The sequence below is a fragment of the Triturus cristatus genome, chromosome 10 (genome assembly GCF_964204655.1).
Source record: "Triturus cristatus chromosome 10, aTriCri1.1, whole genome shotgun sequence".
NCBI lineage: Eukaryota > Metazoa > Chordata > Amphibia > Caudata > Salamandridae > Triturus > Triturus cristatus.
Window position 1 is genome coordinate 977,957,695 of NC_140593.1, and position 26,825 is coordinate 977,984,519.

General features: G+C 40.5%; 1 protein-coding gene across 3 annotated transcripts in view; it reads left to right on the forward strand.

Annotated features, from left to right (window-relative positions):
* The window catches only part of MINDY4 (MINDY lysine 48 deubiquitinase 4), a 512,572-nt gene that overhangs the window by 429,783 nt on the left and 55,964 nt on the right, over window positions 1-26,825 (forward strand). For all 3 annotated transcript variants that reach the window (XM_085628881.1, XM_085628884.1, XM_085628882.1), the window contains exons 14-15: window positions 1,617-1,680; window positions 4,004-4,165. In XM_085628881.1, the coding sequence (XP_085485007.1) occupies window positions 1,617-1,680; window positions 4,004-4,165 (226 nt within the window). The remainder of the gene's footprint in view (window positions 1-1,616; window positions 1,681-4,003; window positions 4,166-26,825) is intronic.

Genomic DNA, 26,825 nt, shown 5'->3' on the forward strand with positions numbered 1-26,825 from the left:
TTTTCGCCCGTTACCAACCGGTATTCGCCCACCTACATATGGCCCTAAGTCTTTTGTGATTTTCTCATTTTCGCAGCAAAGTTTTTAAGCATAGTGCCATCCATGTCTAGTTGAAAAATGACTAAATTCTTTTACCTCTCTAGGCACAGTAATACAGCTTTGGATTGGCCAAATCCAAGCCAACCTTAAATGAATAGCAATCCCTGAGACGTGTTTGGCTCTCATTAGAGCTTGTCACTCCACGATGAAGTAGCAGTCCACCTCCACTCTCAGACGCCAACTTCCACTAAAGTCATTGCTCAACCGCTATGCCTTTGACTCTGCACAGCACTCTGCTGCCGTTTGTCTTGGTTCCCTATACAAATGCTACAGACATACATACATGTAAATATGCTTGTATACATCTCAAATGCAGGTCCTTGTTGAGAATGGACCAACGTTTTTAGATATATTATTTGATTACCTAGAACTCTCCCTATTTAATCACATGTTCTTCAATGGAGAGAGTGGTGTACTCTGGATCACTAGGCCCATACTGCTATTCACATGGACTAAGTCTCGATTCAGCTAGTAACTGGTAGTCATTGCACTGTACTCGAAGCAAGTGAACCGTGTCTACAATATCCATGCCTCCAAACCTCTCTAGGTTTACTCTTTCTTCTTCGGAGAGTTTAAACACCCACAATGACGATTCGCAGTGTTAAAAGTGGCATCAGCATCCAAAGCTAGTTTTCAATAAGTCACTGCCTCAAATAAGTTATCCAGCATGGCAACTAGAGCAGGTTCTACCCCGTGATGGAGTTGTGGCATCGCTCTTCAGCACACAACATAAAAAGCATCCACTACGAGAAGGCATTTCAGGTGGAATTGCAACGTTGTACCTTCTTCATATCAATGTTCATTAGCTAATGCAGTTAGGTCTATACTTGGTATTTAATAATTACTTTAGGAAAGTTTCTAAGGTGTCGTCTTGATCAAATGAGATGAGAGCTTGTTTAAAAGATGACATGTGATGTTTCTTATGTGAGGAAACTATTCACTGTTGCTATTACCGCTATGGAATATTGGGCAGGATATGTCTGTAAGAGCAGAAGTAAGGTAGTGTTTGTTGGGCAGGATGGAGGTTTTTTTTCTTCTAGAAGTGCTATTTCTTTTTACTAAAGCATGGCGAAAGTAAAATAAGAGAGTTGTTACGTTGATTGGCTGCGTTTTTAAGACATTGTTCCTTTTAATTAGTAGGTACCTCAGTTGTAGCTACCTTAGTTGTCTTTTATGCATGTAGTAAATACATAAAGCTTTGTGCCAAAGATTTCTGGTAGCAAATCACCAAGGTTATTGACCACATGAACATTTAAAGGATGTCTGCCACCTATTGATCTCAAATACAGATTTTAATAGTTATTGTTGGTCAAATCTAGACTCCTTGTAGCAGAAGAAACAGCCATTGCGGGAGCTGAAAGATTTCCTTTGTAACGTTTGTTATACAGTCCACCATGGTCAGGATTAGGTGCATACATGTTTTCATAAATCCCCAAAAATCTAATACAGCCATTCAATTCTTTGACTGTTATTTGGATCCAGAAGGAGTCTAAAACTTGTAATTCCTTTGTTTACAGAGTACGTGCAGACTTTGATGTACCAACTAATTGTTTGATTGGAGCCCATGGATACTGTACACAGGTGAGCATACCTGGTGTGTTATTTATTTTATTCAAAGAGTGATGGGTTTAGCATAATGCCATTTTTTGCTTGCTTGACTACTGTTGGTATCTTAATGGTTCTTCCCAGTACTTGCATACGTATGCTCAGTTTGCTCGTATTTATACCTGTAAATTAATTTAAGTCCTACTCTTCCTCAAGCTATCAGACTGAATTTCATGTACAGATCCAATTTACTTCTGAAATTAGAGTCCAGCCACAGGGACCAACTTTGGACATAAACACATGGCTTGTATAGAGTTAAGCAAAGTGACAGGATTCCTTTGAAGAGCAACCAACCATTCATTTGCGCCATAAGTCTTTGTCATCAACAAATGATTGACCTCTGACACTTTGTACAAAATATGCCTCTCCAAAAGAGAACCGAAGCTGGTGCCTGTGGTATCCCCATTAGCCAGGTGTATGTTTTAGCCACTGCAACACCACTGTCATCTATGGCACTGTAATTTATCTAACTTTCTGAACCAGAAAAAATATACTAAGACTACCCTTGATGGCCATAATACGGTGTCATCTCAAAATAAAAGTGATTCTTACACTTCAGTGATTAGTTGCTGTATTGCATTGCTGCATGCAATTGCTCCACAACGGGCCCATTGCCTTTGTAGATGTGTTTGTACACTGTAATCAAACGCATGTCCTCCACTCATACTATAAACTCAGTATCCCAAGTCTCCCTCTAGGCTTCTCAACTACAAATCTATAGTGCAGCGCCTGAAAATGCAATGAGAGCCTTCATCTACCATTTCCTTGGTCAAATATAATCATCCTCCACTTCTATGCTGCTTCCACCAATAGATCCACTGTACCAGTCCAACACACAGCACCCAGAAGATTTCATCCTATCACCTAGGTCCCAAACGTTCACCGCTACACGGAGATTCAGATATGGTCTCCTAGCCAAAGGCTCAGTCTTTTCTTTGGACCCTTCATTCATATCCTCATTTCTGACTATTGCCTTCAGTGCTTCTTCTTAATTGAGATTTGGTTCACATCAAAGAGCAACACGTATTTCTGCACCTGCTCATTCCATCTACTGCCTTGAGGTTCAAAACAGCTTGGTTTTCATATAATTGTTGCCATCATTTACACAGTCGCTATCAGAGTCACTACTGTACTAAATATCCATTCTCCACCTCAGTGGCAAAGCATAGCTGTCTATATCATTCTGTTCCTCTCCTCCACTTTAGAATCCCTCGTGTGTCTCTGCCCCCAAAGCACATCACACATTTCTTATCCCCTTCTCTTACATGTTGAGACCATAACTACAGGCCAAACCATAGTTTAGGGTGATTTGAGTTTCGGTTCTCCTTTCACAGAACTCATCTTGCATCAGAATTTTGGACACCATCCTCAAGCTCAAAAGAACTCCTATGCAACCTTAGAGTAAGTCAAGCACTGCATATGGCCACTCACAGGTACTGCAACAAAGTTCCATAAAAAACAGTAGAAGCAGGAAAATAAAATAACACAACATAGGACCTAAAGTTAAATAAATTAAATTATTTTCACCTTTATATTGTATACGTCTGTGTTGAAATTATCGAACTATTTTTGTATTATTTTATCATTTACCAATTAACTTCATAAAAAAAAACAATTTTTTAACATTTATTAAAATATTAAAACCAATTTAAATTGACTACATATTAAAAATAACAAAATAGTTTTTATTCTTTATAGATGATTCATAAAATAAATTAATATACTTAAAATTATTCTTTAGTGCACATTATTTGATGAGTTAACATGCTGTACTATTTTATTTTATTAGGTCTAAGCAATACATATTTTAAATTAATTTATATTTATATTATACCTTTATAATATTTTTAATATTGTTTAAAAAATAATACAGTTTCTGGATATTCTCTGAACTTTCCCATAGGGAAGTCTCTGCCACGGTAGTGAAGGCCTCCACCCACTTATGCAAATTTACTAGTAGTAACTTTAAACTCATAACTCCTGTTCTCTGATGCTCCCCCCCCCCCCTTGATTTGCATGGATGGAGATGTGTACAACAACATATAGCCCTAACTCTGCACTCGGAAATGGCGAACAGCAGACAAGTGTAGATTTACACCTAGGTGTGGTATTAAATGTACACATAAGTAAATATATATATGTATATGTATCTTTGTGAATAGGCCCCTTGATTTATATCAGTATATGTTACTGAAAACAATCTGTGCACTTCCAAAATATTCAAACCAAAGCTGTCAACTGCTTTCCCTTTAATAGCTGGCTGCATTTTAACATTATCAACTACTTTCCATGTTAACAGGAACTTGTGAACCTTGTGATGACCGGTAAAGCTGTGTCTAATGTGTTCAACGATGTGGTGGAGCTCGATTCTGGGAATGGCAATATCACTCTGCTGAAAGGAATTGATCTTCGCAGTGACATCGGTTTCTTGTCTCTCTTTGAGCATTACAATGTGTGCCAGGTACAGTGTATTTATATTTCGGAAGGTTTTATTTAAAAAGATTTTGCACAAATGATGGGAAAGCAGAAGAAATGAAATCATCTAACGGTGTTTATTCAGTACAACAGCTGACCGCATGTTATGCCATATATTAGGTATATAACTAAAAATGCAGTTACTGTAAAATAATCCTTTGCCAGGACTGCTCCTTTATATAATTATTAGTTATTTTGCTGCAGCGGGTAAAACCTGTGCAGTGCAAAGGGGAAAATGAAAAAACAATATCTTCTGTTACCTACTCACCACTTGCTTTTTTGAGATTAAAGTCAAGAAGATTCATTGCCATGTTATTTCAACACCAATCTGAGGAATTTGTGCCACTTCATGTTTGCTTCAATTTAATGGTGTAAAACCATACTTCTCAGTGAGGTTCCTTGATGCATTTTCTCCTATTTAGAGGTGCACTGTGATTTCATGCTTTTAAAATTTTTATATGGTTGCAATTATATTGTGTAGTTACTATTACTTGTGAGAGACAGAGATATCCTATGTGCTGCTCTTTACATAGGGTTACACCTTTTGAATCTCTCTGCACTATTAAGCGTGATCCAGGTAAAACTTTATGCATTCTGATTCCAGTCTACAGCCTAATGCTCATTCTACCACCATTCACGCAAAGTGGTGGTATGCTACTTTATTTGTATACATACCACTAGGACAGAACACTCTCTATATAATGTGCTCCAGGGTGGCGTGTTTTGTCTGCTTCTGGAGGTCTAGGCACCTTCCCATTTGTTTTTTTGGGTCTTCCAGAAGGCCAAGGAGGGATCTAATGTAGAATTAAAATTAGTCCCCGAGAAGATCGCCTGCCTCCACACCCAGTGAATCTCTAGTCTGGGATGGTCAGTATTTGGAGGTGAGCAGATGGAAGAGGAAAATTGGGACTGTCGATTGTGGACTAGTTTGTCCAGCAGTTGAGTGCCCATTCTCTGTAAGCATCCCTGCCACCTTTTAAAACGAAGTAGCCAGTTGCCACATGTCTGATCTGATGCACTGAAGGAGGGGGAAAAATGTCTTCTATTGCTACTGTGGTCAAGTAGAGCTAATTAGTTGTACCCTATGCGGAGTAAGTAGTTAAACCTTTTTTAATTGGCTCTGTTTCCTTATGTACCGGAAGATAGGACAGGGTTGTTAATTCTTGTGGTTCTGATTCGTGTAGGTCTTAGCTTTACCTCACTATGTTAAGGAGCCCCTGGGTGAGACTGTACAGTTTTCGTTCAGGGAGTGTGGGTGTTGCATCTGTAGGATCTTTTCCTTGTGGCTTTAACAACAGCATGCACAGTACAGACCCAAAATGCAGACTTGTGATTAGCATCATTATTATTCACAAAATGTGAATTTGCATTTGTAAAGCAATTTACAAGCACCTTTATATTTCATGTGTGAGTAAATTTCTCATGGGCCTGTCATGCTCATTCGAGGATGAGGACACCAGCAAAAATTGGAGAAAACCTATAAGCTCTGATGAATAGTGGGTATTTGCAAAACACTTTGCAGGTAGTTTCCCACCCTGAAAACTTTTCCCTATTACTAGAGAAATATTGCCCAAATTAACGTATATGAATGTCTCTATTTTCTTTCACGATTCCCTCAAAAGGAGCCATCCCAGTCAATGCAAAATGCACTTGAGCCTTTGAGGTTCTACAAAATTTGCAATGTGGCTTTTCTTCATCAGATGGTCCAAGGTAGTCATGTTTACACCACCTAAAATATGAAGACATCATCTTTTTGGTTTCTAGGTATTCAAAGTTACTCTAATAATACCCATGCCTGCAAAGGAGGGGTGATCTCTTCTTTTAATTTTTACATGTCAGTGCTCATACTAGCAATCATATATAAACAGTAATCCCAATTTATCCATGAGACACCTAAAAGAATTAAATATTCTCAGGTATGGACATCTGACAAACACATTCACATTATCTGCATATTTCCATACAAATCTAGGGTATTTTACTTGTGATATAGGATCCAACTTGGACAACTTATGTTGTCTCCAATACAGCCTATAACCCATGAAGAATGTTCCCTTTTAAATGTGGCCAGTTGCACATTCGTGCACACAAAATATATTGATGCTTGACATAGTTTACATTCTTCCAGCACTGACATGATCTTTCCCCAAATGCTGGCTGAAGGATCCAACTTTGGTTTTTCTTGCTATGAAAGGTAAATATAGCATCTCAACTGTTTGTCAGAATTCAGTTTTTCTTTGAACATCCTCATAGAGCTATAAAGTTTTTGATTATCTGTGGCCTTAAATCAGTTTGCAGGTATTTGAACATTGACAGTTTCCTCTATTGACCCAATATAAGACCTCCAAAACATCAATTTCTCCTCATCTTAGAGGTTGACTGGGTGAATCTGATAAACTTTCAGGTCTGCCTGGGGAGCTCCACAGTGGTCAGCAAATGCCGACCTTGCTCCTAATATTAGATGACAATCTAATTCAGCCCTTTGAGGCCTTGAGTCAGTCTTTTCTATGAACGAAATAACATATACAATTAGACTTGCTGTTTGGTGGGGTATGTGCTGAATCTCAAAAACACTAGGAGCTTTCGCTCTCCTCCCAAATGCCAGAATGCTCAAGTCCATTTATTATGGTAGGCCCAATGCCATCCCTGACGGTAACTTTAATTGTCTGCCTTATTCATTCATCTGCACAGCTTCTTCAAAGCCAACTTATGTCTTTTTAATCCTTTACCAACTATATAACTGCAATTTCTCTATGGGATTCATCACAATATGCAGAGTCATGCTGTCAAACACGACAATGATTCATTTCTTCAAGTGTGATTTAGGCTATTCTGTTACTCTCGATAAGTGTCTCTAAATGAGGATTGACAGTTTAGAGGTTACTGTTACTCTAAACTTCCAATGTGCTGCTAAGCATAGGGCGTACTGCTATCACTACTCCATACCATAGTCTCAGATTTGTTGGAATTTACTTTATAACCCAACACACATCCAAACTCTAGTAATGCTCTCATGCTCAGGTATATCAATCTCCACATAGATATGTGCACCCCAGGTCATCTGTGTACAGGGCAAGCTTTTTTAAATAGCCATCAAAAACTAGCAGTTGTATCAGTTGTTCTCTATTTAGCTTACAGACTAAAGACTCAATGTAGAGATCAAATGTCTAGGGAGACAGGGCAGTGTGGGCTTTTGTCACACTCTATATTCAACTCTCGAATAAATTCTTGATTATTACCACCTTCACAGTGGGGTTGGAATAGCAATGTTTGCCCCATTTACATTCTCCCCAAACTAGAGCTTCCATAATCCTTCCAGAGATAGGCTCAGTTAACTTAATTGAAGGTCTTAGCCATTTTAACTGGGCAAATGATCAATGGTAGAAAATGTACAATTGCCTATAGTGGGTTTTAAGAACAGAGTTAGACATGCGCTAGGTGTGATGCCCCATCTGTGGGAGTGCAGCATGTGTTATGAAACTGCCCAGAGATCCATCCTTTTGGGAAGCTGTACTGTGGAGTCTAGAGGAAGTCACAAGCATGGGTATTTTCAAAATTTCTAGGAAACACAAGACTGCAACCTGTTTTTAGAATCTCGCTGGAAGCTCCTTACACCCCCATATTTGGAAGCCTGGGTTCATACTGTTAAGAAACAGACAACAGACAAAATCAGTGGCAACAGCACTTCATTGAGAGGAAGTGAGGGGTCTGTGCCGCTCTCCAATAGCCCAGGACCGGTAAAGTTTGTTATCCCGACTGACTGACCCTCCACATTCCATTGATTCTTCAGTCATTGCCACTAGCCTGGACCCACCCTGCTCAGATGTTAGGGATGCACATCATCCCCTTTGAGACCCCCACCCCCGGTGGCCATTCTTTCCTGCCTTGCTTCTCTCAAATAATAAAAGACTCCCATATTAGTCACTTACCCCGCCCCCCCAGTCCCTCCCCCAGTTCCCCGCTGTATGGTTTACTCCCCTTTTCTCCCTTTTATCACTAAACATGAGTGTCAGATGTAGAATTAAATCCTCCTTTACCTGTATGTATATCTCAAATAGTAAACAATTAGATGGGATACCTTACGTAACTTACGATTTTTAATTGATGCCCATGATTTCTATACTTTAAGTTCACTGTTTAAGGCATCTAGTTATAATGGGGACAGTACTGGTAAGTGAACTTCCTGCTGCCATCTTTCCCGCCTCCCTAGATTTTCCACTAAGCTTTCTAACTATTGGATGAAAGCCTGACATTTTGACGAATTTAAGAATTGCATTATTATTCTTGAACAATGGAGCTGAAATGAACATGCATGGGCTAGGTTTCAAATGTGAGTGTGCTATATGAGGAGGAATTAAGAAAATAAATACAGTGTGCAGCAGGAGTAAGCACAGCTAAAATATCCAGAGTATGGCAATGCAGTAAACAAATGAAGACGATTGAAGCGACGTGAGCTGATTAAACTCACTTCGTTTATATGAGGCTCAATTTCATCGAAAGCGATCCAGTCCTCTTTTTGCACAGAGGCCCTACACAGGTCAGGTGTGCCATTGAAAGATGAGATCCTAATCACTGTCATCACTGTGCTAATGAATGGAGAATTCTGAACCACACACCATGTCCTTAAGCAGCTCAATAAGCAAATAAAAACTGGTGGGGACAGAATGAAATCCTTAGACACATAACAGAAGGGACTTGTTTGCCTTTACTTTGACAAATTGTGTACAACTGTAAAGAAATGGGCAAACTAATCCTAGACCACCTTGCTCAGATCCATCCATAAGATATCAGAAAGTGTCCCTTGGCCCACACTATCATGCCAGATAAGGATCACGTATATTTCATCATCTGCCTTATTGATTGTGGCCTGTCTCTGTACCACTGATAAACCTGAAACAAGTTAGATATGAAAAATTAAGCTGGTTACTGGCCAAATGATACTATAATGAATCTGCTAAACAACTGTTAGTGCTTTGTTAAGAGACAACAGTCCACTTATCAGAATGACATTTGCTAGGTTTGCCAGGTCTAGAATGATTCCTTTCAAAGAAGGAACATATTCAGCCTTGCAATGGTTTGGGAGAAATTCCTTGCATCTGTGATTAATTTATATTGGGAATCCAAAGATGCTTATAAAATGTTGTTTAACAATGATGAACAAAATAAAAAACCTTTCATGGCCTAATGAATGAATACAATTCCAACTCAGTTAGCAATTTAAATTTGTTCCAGAATTATACTATGCTCGCATCAATTAAAAATAGAACAGCTTGCAAATTGTGAGAAAACGTAATTACTTTATCAGAAGGAGAGAATTTACTTATTTTTTTATATACATAAGCATTGGCATTGACCAATAATTATTACAATTAATACCTGGAAATAATTATTTTGAGTAATTTTAAACAGCAGATTTGAACGGATTATTGTTACACCATTATGTAAACCCGCAGAAAGCTAGTAAATAACATCAACATTCTGTGCTCTCTTTTTCTCTGAAAGACCTAGATTTGATCTTTCAGAATGCAGAAGGTCTGTTAACCATACGCCTGAAGGATACCGCTAAGATTTAATTTTATGCAGAGGGCAGAGGTGATCCTAAGTATCATAAAAAAGATCAAAACATAATTAGCTGAGTGCATTTAGTGAGACTGCTAGTTTGGAATAAATCATTTTCATTGAATTAAGAAGTTATGTGGAAATGAGAATTAGGATTGAAAGAAATTTTGAGTCTCAACAAATAATTAATGTTGTCCAAGAAAAAGGATTATTAAACATTTCAGAATTAACTGTTGTATGCCACCTAGAAATATTTAATGGATGTAAAATTCACTGTGAAACATAATTTAATATACTGCTAGAGCACAGAGCCCTCAGTCCAAATTTCCATGCAACTGACCTTTTTTTAGGATTGTAAAAAAATAAAAGGGAGGTAACATCATTCACAAGTTCAATTTATACTGTGTAACCAATTTTGGCCAAACAGTGAGGGCCCAAAGTCGGTAGATAAGATTAATTATACATTTATTACGGATTTATTACAAATTGAAAGCCAAACTGACATACACTAATCTCAAACATACATTGTAGAAATACAGGATCACTCATGACAGACCAAATCATCTAACAAAGTTAAGTATCTGCACCAGAAAAAACACAAGAAACTCTGTAATGGCAATGCAGAAAAGCTAAAGCAGGATCTGATGATTAGAATATGATTTGGGTTCCTCTTGCCTAGGCATGAGTAAATCTAAGTTACCTAAACTGAGCCTACTCTATGTCGCACTAATCGGGGAAAACCTATTTAGATCCAGTAAAGGAGGAGGGTGTCCGCATTAGAGACTTCTTTAAAAGCTCTCCGACATCAGTAATATTGCATAGTATAAAGCCACTCAACATAGAAAAAGCAAAGAGGTCTGTACCCCTCTGAATCTAAAGGGAATCTAAAGGGAATCTGACTAAAGCTGAAGTGTGACAACCAATTAAAAGCCACAAAAGAACATTCGAGAATACCATATCATGTGTCTTATTACTTTCCATCTTCACATGATAAAACTTGGCAACTACACTTGATCCACACATCAGAACCTCCTTGGATTCTTCCCATCTCCCAATTCCGCACAGACAATAGTCCTCCCTTTGTATGTTAAGGCTTCTCGTCCTTGCCAAAAGTACTCCTCCCGACATACATAAAATTAAAAAAAAATTAAACATAAAATTCAAACACTAAGGCCTTTGGTCAAGTTAACGTGGCAAGTATCTCAGTACACATTTATAGATACATATTTGGTTATAAAATAAATGCAGAATACTATTCAAACGAGTACGTGAACATATAAGAATTAACAATATTATTCAAACCATACAAGTCCAGATATATATGAGAACAGCAATCGGATGACACAGTAAGGGAACATTTGTATGCACACTCATAAAAATGTTGAGATTACACAGAAAATGCACTTTTTGTATCTTTTCAAGTGCACTACATTACGTTAATGATGTTAGATCAGACATACATGTGACCATGTATACGTATTTATGTCATGGTCAAAACATAAGGAGTGGAGCTAAAAATATGCCGCTCCAATGCTTGAAGGAAAATGCTTTTAGGAGGTGGTGTATTATAGGTACAAGTACATGTAAAAATGAGATATTGGAAATCACATATGAAAAAATTAATTGAAAAAAGGGTTGTTTGCCATACTGATTAACAGACATGTTTCATTACCTGTTAAATGTACATGACTGGATAATCAAGGTTGCTACGCTATGCTAACAAAGGCTCAATGTGACAAGCAAATCACATTAAGTATGGTCTTTGGACAGCCCCCTCTGTCCCACCAAGAGTTTTGTTACTCTGATTAAATCCATTTTATTGGAGTTACCAACTAGTCTAACAATAATGGAAGGTGATTTTAAGGTCTGATGCCTTATAAGATAGATATATCTACCTCACATTGTCAGTGGTTCCTTAGACATAATCACTAACAATTTTGCGTGATACATGGTATTATGTGACACTGCTGCTCCCAGGAGGGTGGTTTCTCATTTTTCTCTGGTGTGCATAGATTATTCTCACTCATCAATTACTTCCCAATACCCGCTTCTGGCTTGGAAACCAATAAGGGAATTGGCCTGCACTCTTGGCAATTTTATGACCATGTCAGAGCCGGACTGGGAACCGAAAGCAGCCCTGGCAATTTTGTTGGACCAGCCCCCTGTGTAGCACTGCTGCTTTTGTTACTGAGGGCCAAAATTGCTGCACTGCTGCAAAACCCAACCCCATTAACAAAAACAGCCCCCACCGCTGCAAAATCAGCCTCCACCCTTCCAGCATCCCAGGGAAATGTCCAATGGTCACTACAGCCAGTCCGTTCCTGGAGCACCTACCAATTGAATTACAATTTTATGCAGACCACCTGAAATCCAAATACCATAGTGACTTAGTCTTGGTGGCTCGTGAATCAAGATTCACAGATGCTGCATTAGAAGATATGAAACTATACTTTGAAACAAACACAGATACTGAATTCACAGCTGTCCTTTGGGAGCCATACACAGCAGCCACATAATCAGTAAAGTCACACACCATTAAATTGAACAGACACACAAAATAAATGAATTGGAGACAAAAGTAATGACTGTAGTTCCAATAAACTGATGATAATCTGAACAATTTAACTCAAGCCAAACTAAAGCACAAACGGGCTAAACTGAATGCCACCCATTAAACATGGTGCGCAGAATAAAGTTAACTGTACGAGCAATGTGACAAGACCGATAAACTGAAACACTAGTTGAGACACAGGGAAGAGGAATCTAGGCATATCAGTCAGCTATGTGGTGAAAATTGTACTATCCTAGCACAACTTATAGATACTTCAAACGCATTAGCAGGCTAATAAAAAAACTCTAAATGGGCGAACTAAATCATGTTCACAGGAACACGTCTTTGAATTCTTGACCCCCATTCGGATGCCAATCTTGTCTGCCATGGCGAAGTCTACATTCAGCGAACCAATATCAAAGAAATCACGGAGGCTGGTAAGCAACTCTTCTCAGGTAAACTGCTAGGTCCGAACAGTTTCACTGTGTAGTTTTTCAAGTGTCTTGTAACCCCATTCATGCAACCACTACATGATTCCCGTCAAAAAGCTAAACCGGACCGCATTCCAGATATGTGCTAATCTTATAGACCTATTTCTTCAATAAATATTGAAGCAAAGATCCTCGTGAATGTACTGGGTACCCTGCTATATACAGTTTACGGTTCTCAATGATCTTGTCTATCCTGACATTGGATGAGATAGTAATTTCTGCTGTCTTTGCTGTTATTTACCATAACAATAGCACCTGTGAGGAGAAGACTTAGACAGGCTACACAGATTACTGGCTTTTGATGGACCACTGAGTTTTAGGATAAAATATTTGTATATGCCAATGACCTCCTTATATACACAAGTAACCCCATGGCATGTGGGCCTGCAGTAATGCCGATACTAGACAAATGCAGCTGTTATTCCAGGTTGAAGGTCAATTTAACTCAGACAAGCCACCTCCACCTGTGGCTTGCAGATATATATTTGCTTTGACATACTCCACTGGCATGCAGTTTAACACATGAAATATTAAATTTCCCTGCATACAATCGACACATAAAAATTACATAGCCTAGGTGGCTAACATGTATCCATTGATTGACCGGGTTTGCAGAGACTCTCTTGGTTGTCTTTACCTCTGTCAATGTTGGGAAAATCTTTTCTACTGAAAATGATTACCTTCCCCCAAACTCTTTATACTTTACAAAACCACCCCTTTTCTCTTCCAAGGAGTCTTCTAAGTGCCTTATCATCTCTTATGAGAACATTGCCATAGAATGATAGATACCTTAGAACAGGTTTCTCCAAAGTCAGTCCTGGAAGTTTAGATCCATGCCAGATTTTTAGCACATGCCCATATAGATAAATGTAGTTATCTTAAAAATCTGGCATTGATCCGGCCCTCCAGGACTGACTTTGGAGAACCCTGCCTTAGAATATCACTAACCAAATCTTGTAAATCAACATATGATGGAGGACTGGGTATTATAGCCCCCACATTGTACCATGAGGCTGAACTCTGCTAACAGTGAACAGTTAAATCTATATTTCTTATATTGGTTTCTTCAGTGGCATAGCATATTTGATAGAGCCATCAGCAATTCGAGTTTCCCCATTTATTATTATATGGAGGTAAACCCCACCCAAGGAAACAACCTGCCAGAGGCATAGCTTAGTGAGATTCAGGGGTGTGAATCTCAAATTTCCCAACTAAAAAAGTAGTGGGCTGTAGACTGGAGCGTGGGGGGGGGGTGGTGACCAAGGTTCGGGATGGTCTGTTTCCATGAGGGTCAGTACTGATTTGCATTTGCTGGGCCTCTGTTCAGTGTGGAACAGTGGGGGAATAAAGTGGAAGGGAATGGTACACTGAGTGATTGCCACCAGTTAGACTATTTGCAAACATTCATCCATTCACCTTTTGGGTGTTTGATTGCCAGTAGTATGTCTGTAAAATTGAGACTGGTGCAGCTCTCCAAACCTACTACTGCCAATTGTTGTGAATTCCAAAAGTAGTAAATTGTCACCCATTCAAGAAGTACTTCTATAGGTGCAGAAACTGGTCACTATATATATTTAAGATCCTGTTCCAATAAATGAACAAGTTAAAATCTCAAACCTCTTTGTGACATGAAAACAATGCGAAAAACAGACACAGATTTAGCAGACTAGACTCCGAGCTACCAGACCCAACTATCAAACACAAAAATGCATTTGAAGGGTGTCACACCACAATCACCCAGCTGAAGCTATGCCCCTGCCCATCTCATCTAGGCCTGGTAGTTCTTCCTGGGAACTCATGGCTATGGTCACATACAACACAACTCTCTGGAGTCCCTGCCCTGGGATCACATATTCTAAATGTAATTTCACTGCATGCATTCTTCGTCTCTACTACACGAAGCCTTGATGGTGGAGTTGTAAAATAGATGAATATGGACAGGGTCTCATGTTTTTAGTCCTTGTCTTATACAAACTTTTATCAAGTGTTCTGATGGTCCCATATACTAAGCCCGAGTTGCAAATTAAGGACTGCGCACAGTGCATTAAATACTATTATTTTACATGGTATAAGAGGTCAAACATATAACGAAAGAAGCAGTGCATGGAGAAAGCGAAAGTCATACTTAATGTAGTGTGGCTACTGAGTTTAATACACTATGTATGGAGGCGTGCTAGTTATAATAATCTGAAGGTGTCTTGTATATTATAAATTAAAGGTATACCTATAAGTCAAAGAATGTAAATTTTTCTGTACATTAACTTTTGTTTTTAGCTAAAAAAGAAAGTTATATTAATATAAAGGTAGTGTGTAAATGATCAATTTAAGTAACTTAAGTATTTCTAATATTTGTGTATTTTAAGTTTGGTTTGAATAGAAAGAATAAATAAAGTTTCCCAAGTATAACAAATAATTAACCTTTGTTTTTAACATTGAATGTCAATGTTTTTTATTGATAATAAATGTTTATTGGGAAATCGTAGAGTTTACTGTTGTCGAGTGGAGTGTCATTAAGTTGAGTGTGGGACAGTAGAGTGGAGGTGAGTGTTGTAAAGTGTACTGTGGGATACTAAAGTGCCATAGAGTAGATTAGATTGGAGTGGTGTAAAGTAGAATGTAGTAGATTGGAGCGGCGTACAGTGGAATAGCATAAAGTGGAATAGCTTAAAGTGGAGTATTGTAGAGTGGAGTGGCTTACAGTGGAGTAGGGTACAGTGGAGTGATGTAGAGTGTAGAGTGGCAGAGTGTAATAGCATACAGTGGAGTAGCGTAGAGTCAAGCAGCGTATAGCGGAGTGAGGTACAATGTAGTGATATACAGTACAATAGCGTTGACTGACAAGGCATAGAGTGGAGTGCCACAGAGTGGAAGAACAAACGGTAGAGTGTTGCAAAGTGTAGTGATGTAGGGTGGAATATGGTATAGTGGAATGGCGTACAGTGGAGTGGCATAAAGTGGAATAGCATAGAGTGAAGTGGGAAGAGTGGAGTTGCGTACAGTGGAATAGCATAGAGTGGAGTAGCAGAGTGCAGTGGCGTAGAGTGAAATAGCATAGAGTTGATCAGCATAGAGTGGATTGAAGTGGCATGTAGTAGGGTAGAGTAGAGTGGTGTAAAGGTCAGTGGCGTACAGTGGAGTGGAATACTGACAAGGGCCTCCTTTACAATGGGATACCTCAGCCTCTTCTCTTTCTCTAGAGTCAGTACGTTGTCCTCCCATCACCACAAATATGACACTAAAAGCACCGCTGCAGTCCTCCTTAGACATCCTCTGAACCGCTACAGCTACTTCCTATGCCAGACATAACCTGTCTATTCAACCCCCTCCTTAAAGTCAGGCACATAGTCTCTGAATATATGAACTCTTTCTTCTGCACTGGACACAGTACTAGTGCTCACACCATTTTTGCTAAACTCTAACAGCTATTTGGCCTTCAGGTGGACCCTTTGACTCTCAAGCTAGCAGGGCCCTTTCTCCTCCAAGGCGCTCTTAGCTTCACCTTTTCTCTCCTCTACATGCAGCCGGGCCAGAGTCAGGTCCCACTCAGCCTGCCTGTCATTCTGTTCCTCAGGGGACTGGGTTTGGGAGAAGACAGTACTTCTTGCACCATATCCAATAGAGAAGTCTCTCTCTGGGGGATCCCCTTTCTCCTCTGGACACTTTACCCACTAATTTCTCCACTCCTCTGCCTCCTTCTGAAACCCACTACCCTTTGGGATTTTGATTCTGAGGTCAACTACAATCAGGGTTCTTCCTTTTCAAGAGTGCAGAAGTAGTGCTCTTCAAATTCTTCTTGTGGTGTAGATTGCATTCTGCTGATGTCATCCAGGTTCTAGGTGTGAATTAGAACTCAAACTTGGATGTACACATGTGTAAATAAGTGTGTGAATAGTCTTATGGGTGTGTCGGTGACTGTCTGCCTGTATAAGTGATGGATACATAACTGCTTTCATGAGAGTGCAACTGGGTCTTTAAGTGCCTCCTTGACTTTGTGAGTGTGTGTGAATTACATACTATTAAATTACATACTGTAAGCACCCACCTCTAATTTCAAACACATTAATTCATGCTAGCTTAATATTAATATACATTCAGTATAGCAATTCCTCTTTCCCCTTTCCTGCTCACAGCACCCTTCTATTTTCCCTTGTAGTACACTGTCCTGAAGCTACACATTTTCTCTCACCTTACATAGACTCACAATTTTTTTCTAAATATACTTTAAATACTACAACCTAATTAACATACCTGTAAAAGCTCTTTGCTGTTCTCTCAGTTTAATCTCTATGTCTGGTAACATCCGTTTTCATTCGAAATCTCCAGCAAACTCGTGCAACCCACCATTTCTCTCAGTAGAAAAGCAGGTAAAATGGCTACACCTCACCATGTGCTCTTACTTATACTGCTCTAGTTAACAAATCACAGGCTTCCTTTCATCTTTCTTTTTTGTCATACCTCTTCTAAATTGTCAGTGTTTCTATAATGCTTTCCGTGTTTCCTGCGAAGAAGCCTAATATGGTTGGGTTTTTTCATGAATCTGCCTATCCACCTCAATGCTCAGCACAGCCCACCCATGTAACTGCACGGCGAGATTCACAAATTTACAAGGGGCTATGCTGAGCCCAGCGACAGATCCACAGATATTGCACGTAGCAAAAAAAAAAAGTTTACTGGCATTTTGCTGCCCATCTGTTTCACAAACATGGGATAAACATGAGGAAAGCTCTAACCTGAACCCTTCATTTATTTTAGAAGCTACTTTTCAGTCTTGGGGACCTTTTCTGTGAAGTTTTACCCAGCTAATCAGGACTAGGACCTTGCTTTGGCACGTGGAACCATGGAGTCACTGCAGTGGATTCGCGGAGGGGCAACCTCCCTAGATATACAAATTTGGCATTCTCTTAATGTCTCTATAACTACTGAATGGATTTACACCAAATCACAAAAGGGGCTCTTTCTGGACCAAGAGCTAGCTTTCTGCCAAATATTGTTTAATTCCGTCCAGCGGTTCAGGCTGTAGTCCTGTCTAAAATCTCTATAGGAATTAACATGGGAAACGCACTCTTTTTGACCCCCTTTTTTGTCAGTCCCAGCTTCATGGATCACCCCAACATTTTACAAGCAGAACTAGAATTAGTGGCACAGTTCAAACTGTGCCAAACTTATAGGCAAGTCAAAAAACACTTTTCCTATAAAAACTAGGTCCTACTAGGTCCTAACTGTAACTACCTACTGTCGACCACCACTAGATAATATATATGTGTGTGTGTGTGTGTGTGTGTATATATATATGTATGTATATATATATGTATATATATATATTATCTACTGGCGGTCGCCAGTAGATAGTTATAGTTAGGACCGTGTTTCCATAGGAAATCCGCAACATTCTATTTGGAATAACTTTGGCGCCGGTCGACGAATCCTCGCGAAATTTTTAAAACTAATGGGGCGCTACGCTCCGCTTCTACCCTGAAAGTCTCGGGGGGGATTCGTCAAGCGGGGGCTGAGAAAAAAGGGGGGTCCCAAAACACATTTTCCCATAGGACCTTTAGTCCGAGCTACAGCCCGAACGGCTGAACAGAATTACTTGAAATTTGGCAGAGAGGTAGTCCTCAGGTCAAGGATGCGCCTTTTGTAGGTCTGGTGTAAATCTGTTCAGTAGGTCCTGAGAAAATAGCATTTAAATCAATATATATATCTGTAAGCGCGCTCCGTGCGCTTACCGTAAGCTTACCGTACGCGTACGGTGCCGTGCACGAGCTTAATTCTGATTGGTGGTTACATGACTGTAAACATTCGAATCGGTCGAAATCAGGAAGTGTCGGCCGCCATTTTCTGTCTCTCGCACTGAGAAACAAAGGTGGGGAACGTGAAAAGGGGGCAACGAAGAGAGTTGCAGACCCCCTAGTGTTTGTCAGGGGGTCTAAGAAGGACCCAAAAGTACGAAAAATACATTTAATAATTTTTAAAAAAAATCGCGGAGTGCGCGTACGGTAAGCTTACCGTACGCGCACGGGGAAAAAAAAAAAAAAAGAAGTAACAATCACATTTATTAAATAAATTAAAGGACCCACAAGGGAGAAAAAAACAAATGTTACTGTGTAAAAAAAGGCGAGGCTCGCACGGCATGGACTGCGCAACGTGGGCGCTCGGTGCGCGAAGCGGACCGAGCGCCCACAGCGCGTGCACGGTGCGCAAAGCGCACCGTGCGCGCAGGGTGTGCGCACAGTGAAAAACCAGAAAAAAAATTAAAAAATAAATACATAACTTAGCATTTAAAAAAACCGTACAAATTCACTGAAAAAACCATAGGTTTCACACACGTTATAGTTAGGAATTATCATTTACAAAACCTTGCAAATTCACTTAAAAAACCATAGGTTTCACACATGTTATAGTTAGCTGTACATTTCACTCGTAAAAAACCAATGAAATTCCACGTTATAGTTAGATCAGGTAACTATAACTTGCGCGACCGCAATCCACAATGTGTAATTTCAGATGTCATCATTGATGTCATGAGTGATGTCACTGACCATGTCATGAGTGATGTAATATGTGACGTCATCAGCAGTTTATTGTGGGCGCGCAAGTTATAGTTACCTGATCTAACTATAACGTGGAATTTCATTGGTTTTTTATGAGTCAAATGTACAGCTAACTATAACATGTGTGAAACCTATGGTTTTTTAAGTGAATTTTATATATATATATATATATATATATATATATATATATATATATATATATATATATATATATATATATATATATATATATATATATATATATATATATATATATATATATATATATATATATATATATATTTATATAAAACCCTTTCAGGAGAGAACTCTGGGTACTTCCCAAGTTTAGGTGGAGAGCAGCTCCTGTAAAGAACACCCTAGAACACCAGCAACACTCTGAATCTGCTCACCTCAAATCTGTATTTCTAGCAAGGGTTTTAAGCATAGGATTCGCTTAGTGCCATCCACGCCTAGGTAGAAAGGGAGAAAGTCTTTTGCCATTTCTACCAGGGATTGGGGAGAGGGGGTTGGTTGTTGACATGCAGATTTCCCCTGGTTGCACTGACGAGGAGACTTCAAGCAAAAACTCAAGGTTAGCCCGATGTGCAACTGGGATTGTGTGGCTTGGGATACTGCAGTGGTTTGGGTCATTTGGGCACTATCGTCGGCTTACTTTAGTGGCTGCTGGTTCAGTCAGGAAGAGAATGTTGCTGCAAAGCACGCATGATGCATGGAGCTTTACAGGTGGCACCAATACTAGGACAGCAGGAGCCATTTTGAGAAACACAAGCCCCTTAACTTCACACCTGCAGGGGCAAGACATCAGTAACAGACCATGGGAGAGAGTGAGTCAGCCTTACAGACTGTCTTAAGGAGTGCTTATCAGATAAAAAAGCCCCCATTAGCAGAAAAAAACAGCTAAATCTTGATAAGGCCGGTAATCCCTCTCCCCATCAGAAATCCATTAGAGAGTATGACATTGAAGCCAATGGGCAGTGTAATAGTAGTAATTCTGGCCTGAATTCTGACTCCAATGACCTCAGGAGAGGAAACTTAACCAGTTTGTCTTTAGCTGGAAATATCCTGACTACTTCCTATTTGAATAACCAAAATGAAGACGTATACAAGGTGAATAGTACAGCCCCGGTATAACAGGAATGGATATTGTAGATTTGGGGAGTGACGTTTTGAAGGGGGAAAATGTCTTTGGTGATTTATCATGTCAGCAGCGAGGACTCTCTGCAGAAGGGGCAAAGGTCATTTTGGCTAGCTTAGTGGCAGACAGAAGGGATAAAAGCAGGCAGCATATATTAGATGAAGTTTCACTGGAACTTTATGAAACTCAAGAAGGTCTTGAAGCCTTTTTCTCACTTTCCAAGGCTAGTAGTCAATCTGAGTTGGAAGAAGAATATGAGGATCTGAGAAGTGTGAATCAAGGACCAACCAGGGTGGGGTCATTATTGACTACCATCACCCTTACCCCTCGCACTATGTAAAAGAGATACGTCTGGAGCATCTATTGTGCTATTCACTGTGCAAGTGGAGGAACTGCTGATGTGTGCATTTGAACTGAACAGTGCTCAAATCCTCTAAAACTGGGGTGAAAGGTACAGAGGGGCTAATCTCACTGGCTAATAAAGTATCCCTCAAGCCAACCTGTATTAATCAGCCTGATCCTACTCTCTTGGAAATCTATGAGTTTATACAGACCCTCAGGGATCAGAATCGCAAGGTTAATCTTCCATTGAAAACTGCACTCCTCAAAACACAAGTTTTGCTTTGTAAATTGTCAAGGAATATGGATATTTTGGTTGATGGGTCAAGGAACATGGCGGCCGCCTGCTAAGCGGCTGCGGCCTCACTCTCCCCCTCATGCATAACGGATTCCTGCCGGGTGGAACTGTCACCCTGAGTGCGTAAGGAAAATATATACTCACTTTGCGGTATGCTTGTGGATGTCTCTTCTGACCCCCCGAGGGAGCCGTGGGCGCTGTGGTCGTCGGTGGAAGCAGAGTGGATGATAGCGCGGAAAACGGACGACACCGGCAATGCTGACCTCTGGCGCTGGGGAAAGGCTGCCCGGGGACACAGGAAGCGCAACATCGCCCTCTGCCTGTTCCGGGTCACGAGAGGAAGAGCTGCTGGAGGAAGAGCCGGAACCGGCGCAAATTGGCAAGGACGGAGAAAGGGATCAGACTGGGTAAAACGTGGTGAGACTGCCGATTCTGAGGTAGGGAGTCGGCGTTTTTTTACATTGCTCTCGGCTGCTGACACGTACCTGGGTAATCAGCGGCAGTGCCAGTGTCAAAATCGAGAGACTACAAGTGGCTTCCCATTTTTTGACATTATTAATGGTAGCTGTAGTGCTTGGTGCAGAGCCTGGTGGGATTCCCTGGAGACAGGGGGGGACTGCATGTACTGTATGGATTTTGAAAGAGGAGTAAAAGTCTGTGATCTTGGCTGTAGTATTGGTTCAGAGGCCTCTGGTAATTTCAAGGACATAACCGCAAAAGTAGGGTTAAGTAACATCCGAGAGGTCAAAATAAATAGATACATCTTACGTAGTAGAGCCGCGAATGACATAGAGGCGCCGGCATATCCCCCCGTGTCTCTCCTCCGATCTCCGAAGTGAAGGCCATCAGAAGTCGAGGACTACCCAAAGATAATAGCACGGACGAGGCCAAAGGGAAGATAAGGGACTCTTCGAAGAAGAAAGGCAGGGGGAAGAAGGGGTCCCCTTCTAAAATAAAGATAACTCCATCACTCAAAACTTTCTATAAAGTAATGTCCACCACTACTACAACTACCACTACGGCCACAGCAGCCACCCCCCCTTCCCAGAGGGTTGCTACTAAAGATACTCCAAGTTTAAATCTGGTTAATACTTTAAAACCACTCAGTACCCCATCACTACCGCAAGAGAAAGCTGAGGGTATACAGATGAGTACTGCTCCTAGTATCAAGCACTCGATAGCAAGTCTGTCGAATAGATTTTCGGTATTGGCAAGCGAGGAATTATTGATTCCCTCTGATGACCAACTTAATGCGCCCAGCGGTAATAGCCCCAGCGACAACCAGTCAGACTTTATAGCAGATGATGCGTTGGCCCCTGTGAAAGGAGCAGATGCAATCGGTCCACTGGGCACGGAAAACATGGCATCACATACATTGGCAGATACACTTCTCGCAATGAAAGACGAAATCGCAACCAGATTTACGGTCTCTGAAAAGAATCAGGCAGAGATGACGAACAGATTTTTAATTTCTGAGGCAAACCAGGCAGCAATTCAAGCCTCCTGTGAAACATTGACCAAAAGATTAGACTAAGTAACGGCAAAAACAGATGCCATAGAGCTGGAAATTCCTCAAATTAAGGATTCTATTTGCACTACGGAAGCTGACTTAGCTAAGCTATCTGCCCAAAATAAGGATCTGAGAGAGGATCTTGAACGCTTGGAGAACCACGCTCGGAGGAACAATCTAAGGTTTTTAAATGTTCCGGAAGCCCTGGAAGGGGCTGACCTTAAGGGTTTTGTGATATCTATTTTAAGGAGCTCGGTCTTAAAAGACACGCCAGAAATCGATCTTAAACATGAAATACAGAGAGTGCACCGAGACCCTTTCAGGAGAATCCCGGCCAGGCAGAAACCAAGAAAAATAATGGTCAATTTCTTAACTTATGCAGTTAAGGAACGGATTTTGTCCTCCGCACTAAAAGAAGGCTCTCTGTCCTATAATCTCCCCACACCTTTCACCTTTCAAATTAGATCCGATATTTTCCACTGAACGGCGACTAGACAGTGGGAGTTGGGAAAACGGATGGAGGAGCTCAATAAAATTGGGGCAAAGGCACAGTTAAAATTTCCGGCATTACTTCGGGTAATGTGGAAAAATCACATGTATCAGATAAAATCCGGAGAGGAAGCGGATGCTCTTATTGAAAAGATTAAGGAAGAGCAAGGGGAAAAATAGGACAGTAACAACAATAATGAAGGGTGTTCTTTTCGGTGGGAATTCAAATTAAAGTTAATTTTTGTTTCTTTTTTTTCTTAGAGGGGGAACGAAGGCTAAACAGGCTTACGCCTATTAGAAGGGAGGGTTCCTTGTGGGTAAGAGGCACCTAGGAAGGCTCTGGGGGATCCGGGGGAGCACACGGGTGGGGTGACATGGGAAAAAAGGGGGGGAAATTCTTCACCTCATCATATCAAGTTATCTTGGCCGCAAAAATGTTTGACCGTGGAAGGGCGTTAGTTTTACAATCAACTTATGGGTGATTGGGGGAACAGAAAATTAGTTTTTGTCTCATGGAACGTCAATGGGTTGAGGTGTCCTAGGAGACACAGGTTGATTCTTAAACATTTGGAGCTTTCTCCTGCCAAAGTCTGTTTGTTACAAGAGACACACTTAACTTACAATGAAAGTTGTTTGATTTGTTCTAAAACCCCCTGGATTCAATCTTATAGCATGTCACTTCAGACGTCACATATCAGAGGGGTCGCAATTTTAGTTAAGCATGGTGTACAGTGCTCTTTAAAAAAATCACAATCAGACTCCTCTGGAAGGTGGCTAGTCACACGTTTATTGTTAGAAAATATGGACCTAGTTTGTGTCTCTTATTATAGCCCAAATGTTGATGACCCGAGTTATCTATGTAAACTACAATCAGTATTGTTTTTGGAATCCCCTCCATATATTATTGGTGGTGATTTTAATGTTTTGTTAAATCCTTCGAAAGATAGGTCTAATTTGAGTCATTATATAGGAGCTCCGAGGATTCGTTGTGCTTTATTAAATATGATTCAGGATTTGCATTTAGTAGATACTTGGAGGGCTAAAATGAGAGATCAACATGGGTTTACATTCTATAGTAAAAAATATAGTCACTCTTCTAGGATCAACTTTGTTTTTATAGATAGGCTATCCTTGAATAGGTTAGACTAGATTCTGGTTATGCCAAGTCTCCTCTCAGATCACTCTCCGGTCCAATTTATATATCAGGGTAAAGGGGTGCAGCCTCCTCCAAGGTGGACTCTAAATAGGGCTAAGCTTTTAGAACCAGAAGTTATAGAGGCTGCTAAGTCTTCTACCTTGGAATTTTCCTCCTTTAATATGGGTTCGACATCATTGGATTATATTTGGGACACATATAAGGCGAACCTAAGGGGGAACCTTCATGGTATTATTAGCTCTATAAATCGAATCGAGGTATGGCAACTAAAAGGCATTGAAAGAAAAATAAGCCAGCTAGAGAAACAGAGGAATGATCTAAGTAGAGGAAATAAGGAACGATCATTGCAGGTTCAGAAAGTTCTAGAAGAAGCACAACAGGAGTATAGGGGGAGACTGGACGCAAAATGTAGAGCTCAATGGCATTCCAGAAGTATGGAAAATTTTGAATATGGAGAGAAGGCGGGTGCCTTGGTGGCTTGGAAGGCCAGAGCTGATCAAGCAAGGAAAAATATTAAAGAACTAATAATTAATGTTGAAGGGGAAACATCAGTCAGATTTGAGGATATGCAGGCCTGTCTCCTTTCTCTCTTTTCTGATGTCTATAAAGAAGATTTGTTACCCTCTTCAAGTTCAATTGAAGCATGGTTGAGGGACAAAAGGTTGCCCTCCTTGTCAGAGGAAAGCAGGAATAGGTTAGAGGCCCCTTTTACACACGAAGAAATAACTGAGCAAAGCAAATAAAAAAATCTAAAAATAAAAAAGCAGCTGGTCCAGACTCACTTCCAAGTGAAGTGTATAAGCATTTGGCAGAGGAGCTGACCCCCTTATTAAGCACCATCTTTAATTCAGTCTATTGCTCCAAGGGCAGGGTTCCTGAGTCTTGGAAACAGGCAACAATTGTTCTGATTCTGAAGCCAGGCAAGGATCCTTTAAAAGGAGACTTGTATCGTCCAATCTCCCTGCTAAATGCCGATTATAAGATCTTTATGGGCATATTAGCAGGGAGATTGGCTAAGGTAATCCCAGAGTTAATTCATGCAGACCAGAAGGGTTTTGTTGCTGGACGGTACATTCAGGAGCAGACGCAGCTGTTAATTGGTAACATTGATTTGGCCATGCAGAGATCAGATCCTTTGGCTATAATTGCTGTCGATGCCGCCAAGGCATTCGATAGAGTCTGCTGGATGTACCTCTGGGAAGTACTGGAGAAGGCGGGTTTTGGACCTATCTTTATTCAAACGTTAAAGAACTGTTATCATGGTGCCTCGGCCAAAATTCTCTTAAATGGAATATTGACATCAAGCTTCTCCATACAAAGGGGTACTAGGCAGGGATGTCCAATGTCGCCACTACTGTTCAACATCTATATAGAGCCGCTAGCCAAGCCCTAAGGTTGGACGACTCAATCCGCCCTTTTAGGTCAGAACAATACAGTTGTAAGTTAGCCCTATATGCAGACAATTTAATTATATACACCAGTGACCCAGAAGGGGCTATCCCTCGGGTGGAGGCTCTTTTGTCTAGTTTTGGGGACCTGTCTGGATACCTGATTAATAGGTCAAAAACAGAAGTAATGTGCTGGAACTTAGATCAATGGCCTGGCAAAGTTAGTACTGAATTCAGATATTTAGGGATCTATATAATCAAAAATCTGGAAATGATCCCACAGATAATTCTGAACAGAGTAACCAAAGAAATAGATCGTCTCTTTAGCCAATGGAGGAACCTTCCCTTGACCATCTTTGGAAAAATTAATTTGGTGAAAATGATTATTCTGCCCAAACTCTCTTACTTATTTTCTACTATTCCCCTTGTTTTTCCTAATAACTGCATTAGCAAAATACAGAGTAAAATTGGGAGTTTTGTATGGGGAGACAAGGGGGTTCGGTTGACATGGAAGAAGCTGAGACGCAGGCTTGTTAAGGGGGGGCTGGCTCTTCCAGATATTAGTTTATATGCGACAGCCATCCAGTTTAAAAGCATCCGGATGTTATGTGTGAAACCTGAGAAGTCAGCATGGGGTAGATTGCTAGGGGAGATGGTTAGAGCCGAAGGAGGTGGTGGGAGCCAGTCTTTTTTGTACAAGTTTGGCGCCCCAAAGTTCTTCAAGCAAGTCCGCTTGAAGGTGCTGAGGGTAGCCTTGGAGCTCTGGCATAAGATTAGACTCAAGTGGGGTATTGGATACTATTCTGACTGTGCCCCAATTTGGGAATCCCCTGGAGCTCCGGATTGCCTTAGAGACACACTAGCGCTTCCTATTAAAGGGGCGGATATTAATTCCTGGTCCGAGCTGGCAGACTCCGAGGGGATTTACCCCTGGGAATATTTGCGAGCTAGAATAGGGGCTGGATTTTCCAGGTTTAAATTTTTGCAGCTAGAGTCTTGGGTCAATGCGGAAAAAGGAGAATTTTGAGGAAATCGAGACGTTGAAAGCTTGTGCCAATCTATTAATCCATTGAAGAAAGAGATCTCAATGGTACAAACTGTTAATTGATGTTGATGATCAGAAGATATCCTCTTCTGAGATGGTTTGGTCTCGAACACCTTTGGGTCCATCCATAG